Below are 2,909 nucleotides of genomic sequence, written 5' to 3'. Positions count from 1 at the left end.
TATTCATTTACTTATTGATTGATTGACCTGTTTGGACCTTGACAGATTCAATCACTCTATGCAATGTTTTGTTGTATGTTCACAGTTTATGCTCTTAAATAGTGTGAAAACTGTGTTTGAAGAGAGTTTAAAAATGAGAATACTGTTAACGACGAATTTAAATAGTTTTAGGCCAGGACTTTTCCTGAAGGAGCTCAGAAATGAAAGTGAAGAGTGAATTCATAAATCCTCCAGTGAGGAGCAGCAATGCGCTCAATGCAACCCGGAAGAGACTAAATAAACTTTCACTTTAATGTCGATCCGTTCAGGGTGCTTTTCTAAAATATAAATGGGGGGAAAAAATAGTATTTGATAGGCTCTAGTTTTTAAACACTTTCACTGTAGAATGTTTTTGTGTTTTGTGTTTATTATTTTATTGTTTCACTATTTTCTTGGCGATGCGCTGCAAGGTAAGAACAGTTATTTTAGTTTTCAGAAAATGGTGACCTACAAACTGCAGTCCCTAGCAAACATACTAGTTTAATACTATTATAAAATTGCATGTAAAACACAATTTTACAGTATTCCTTATAGTGGAGTTTGAGATCAGGTTTTAAATCAGTTTTATCCACAGTTTGTCATTGCACGTGTTTTATACTGTCTGTCTGTTCCTCAGAGAAACATTACCTGCACTTCAAGTTCACAGCCCTTTCTAAAGCAAGCACACTCCCAGAGTTCAGTGCTGAGGCTGTTGCTGACGGCAGACAGATCTTTCACTACAATAATAAAGAGAAATCCTGGGTAAGATCGAGTCTGACTGAAGATGACTCTGAAGCTCCTGTAAACCCACCTGATTCTAGAGGCTGGTTCATATATCAGATGAAGACTCTATCAAACTGTGCAGACTCAGAGTGTTCTGGTGAGTTTCATGCTTTACTCATTAGTCATATCAGACATGTTGTGAAACTGCATATTCCTGCATAAAACATTCATTCGTTTATTTATTTTGAGACTTTTGCACAGTACTGAATACAGTGTATATTGTCATGAGTGTTGTTCTGTGATTGCAGAGCTCCATGTTCTTCAGAGAATAACTGGTTGTGAACTGGAGAAACTTCCTGATGGAACAGTGAAGAGTCTGACAGTCTTTGATGAATATGGATTTGATGGAGAGGATTTTATTGTCTTTAATTCTGACGCTCTGCAGTGGATTGATAAAAACCCCAAAGCTGAAGAAACTAAAATGAAATGGGATCGGCAAACAGAACGCAATGAATTCCTGCAGCATTACCTCAAGACCTGCATGCACTGGATCTCCACATTTAATAACAGCAGAAAGAGTACGTTCTGATCAAATCACTTTAATTAGCTGTAACAAGTCTTTGTGAGCGTGAAATAAGTTCAAGAGGTTGTCTAATTCTCTCATTGTACAGAGATGTAGATTTATCACCATTTAGTAAAAGAGTTGAAAATCATAATTTTGAATTATCCTTACTTTGTGTTTGATATAACTTTCTGGGTTTGTATCTGAAATTGTTTTTTTTTCACACAGAACCAAATTATTTGTAAATGTTTATTTGTTAATTGCATTATTTATTTATTTTTCTGCTCAGCTCCACCGGATGTTCGTGTCTTTGCAGTGAAAGCTCCTGGTGATCAACACAAGCTGCTTCTGAGCTGTCTGGCCACTGGTTTCTATCCCAGAGATGTTGAGATGTACATTAGAGTGTACAGAATTAAAATTAAGGACCAAACATCTTCTGGAATCAGACCAAATGCTGATGGATCCTTTCAGCTCAGATCCAGTGTAGAGATCGACAGAAACCACAAGGAGTTTTATGACTGTTTTGTCATTCACAGCAGTCTGACAGAACCAGCTTCAGTAGAATGGGGTAAATATCACCAGAAACTAATCTTTGATTGAATGTGTGAAAAATGGCTTTTATACACTCTGTGTGAATAACAGATGAAACTCAGTACAAGTCACTTGCTGGTCACACACAATTACAGCTGCATTACAAATGCATTTTCAATATTTGTATTTTTATTTATTTTTTGCAGCTGGAAATGGTGCTGACTGTGAAACAGAATCTCATTGGGCTTTAAAAGCAGTATTAATAACAGTTTCAATTCTAGTTCTCGTCGTGATCTGTTACTGCATCTCCCGAAGGAAAAGGTCAAGTGGTGAGTTATAAATATTCAACACTTTTGCTTTTTAATGTTTAGTTTTTAAATAGCATTATTTTAAAGACTTTTTTAAAAAAAAGTATGATGTTTGACTGTATATACTTTATGACATTACAAATATTTTATTTGATGATCACAAACTGCAAGGAACACAGCAAATGAGAATTGCAAAATTGCTGTATATATTCAAGCTAAAGCTTTTATATAATGGACTGTATTTTTTTCTAGGTCAGTCGAGCGGTTATGGTGATCAAACTGGAAGAGAGATGAGAGCCGAGCCTTGTCCTTCACACAAAGGTAGGGCTGCCCCCTTAATAGTCAACTTAACATGAGTCGACGAGAAGAGGCTAGACTAAAGGCTAGTCGACTAAAATGTTTAGTCTGTTAATTACAGAAAAAATTGCATTGAGTGAAAATAGCCTTATTGGGACAATAAAGTCCTCCCCAAACCTACCCAATAAACACAGATGAGGCACTTTATTTTAAACTTTTCAGGTTTTTGCCTTTTCTATGTGATATGTAATGTGAAAAGGGTGAAGAATGAGTTCGGCAAAAGGCAAAAAAAGCATGTCTGTGACGAACAGATTGATCCAAACGCTCGCCTGTCATTCATCCACCTCAAATATGACTTAATCATTGAAACATATTTAAAGGGATAGTTCACCCCAAAATGAACCCTCGTGTCGTTCCAAACCCGTAAGACCTTCGTTCATCTTCGGAACACAAATTAAGCTATTTTTGAT

At 36.2% G+C, this 2,909-nt stretch overlaps 1 protein-coding gene across 1 annotated transcript in view; it reads left to right on the top strand.

The window, feature by feature from the left end:
- The first annotated feature begins 379 nt into the window (after positions 1–379).
- The window catches only part of LOC107574425 (zinc-alpha-2-glycoprotein-like), a 3,584-nt gene continuing 1,054 nt past the window's right edge, over positions 380–2,909 (top strand). The window contains exons 1-6 of the mRNA XM_016260866.1: positions 380–449; positions 656–898; positions 1,050–1,319; positions 1,593–1,871; positions 2,041–2,163; positions 2,395–2,463. Coding sequence (XP_016116352.1) covers positions 386–449; positions 656–898; positions 1,050–1,319; positions 1,593–1,871; positions 2,041–2,163; positions 2,395–2,463 — 1,048 coding nt within the window. The 5' untranslated portion in view covers positions 380–385. The remainder of the gene's footprint in view (positions 450–655; positions 899–1,049; positions 1,320–1,592; positions 1,872–2,040; positions 2,164–2,394; positions 2,464–2,909) is intronic.

The sequence above is a fragment of the Sinocyclocheilus grahami genome, unplaced genomic scaffold, assembly GCF_001515645.1.
Source record: "Sinocyclocheilus grahami isolate Dianchi unplaced genomic scaffold, SAMN03320097.WGS_v1.1 scaffold2222.1, whole genome shotgun sequence".
Taxonomy (NCBI): Eukaryota; Metazoa; Chordata; class Actinopteri; order Cypriniformes; family Cyprinidae; genus Sinocyclocheilus; species Sinocyclocheilus grahami.
The sequence above is the reverse complement of the archived record's forward strand: the minus strand, read 5'-3'. Positions and strand labels throughout refer to the sequence as shown.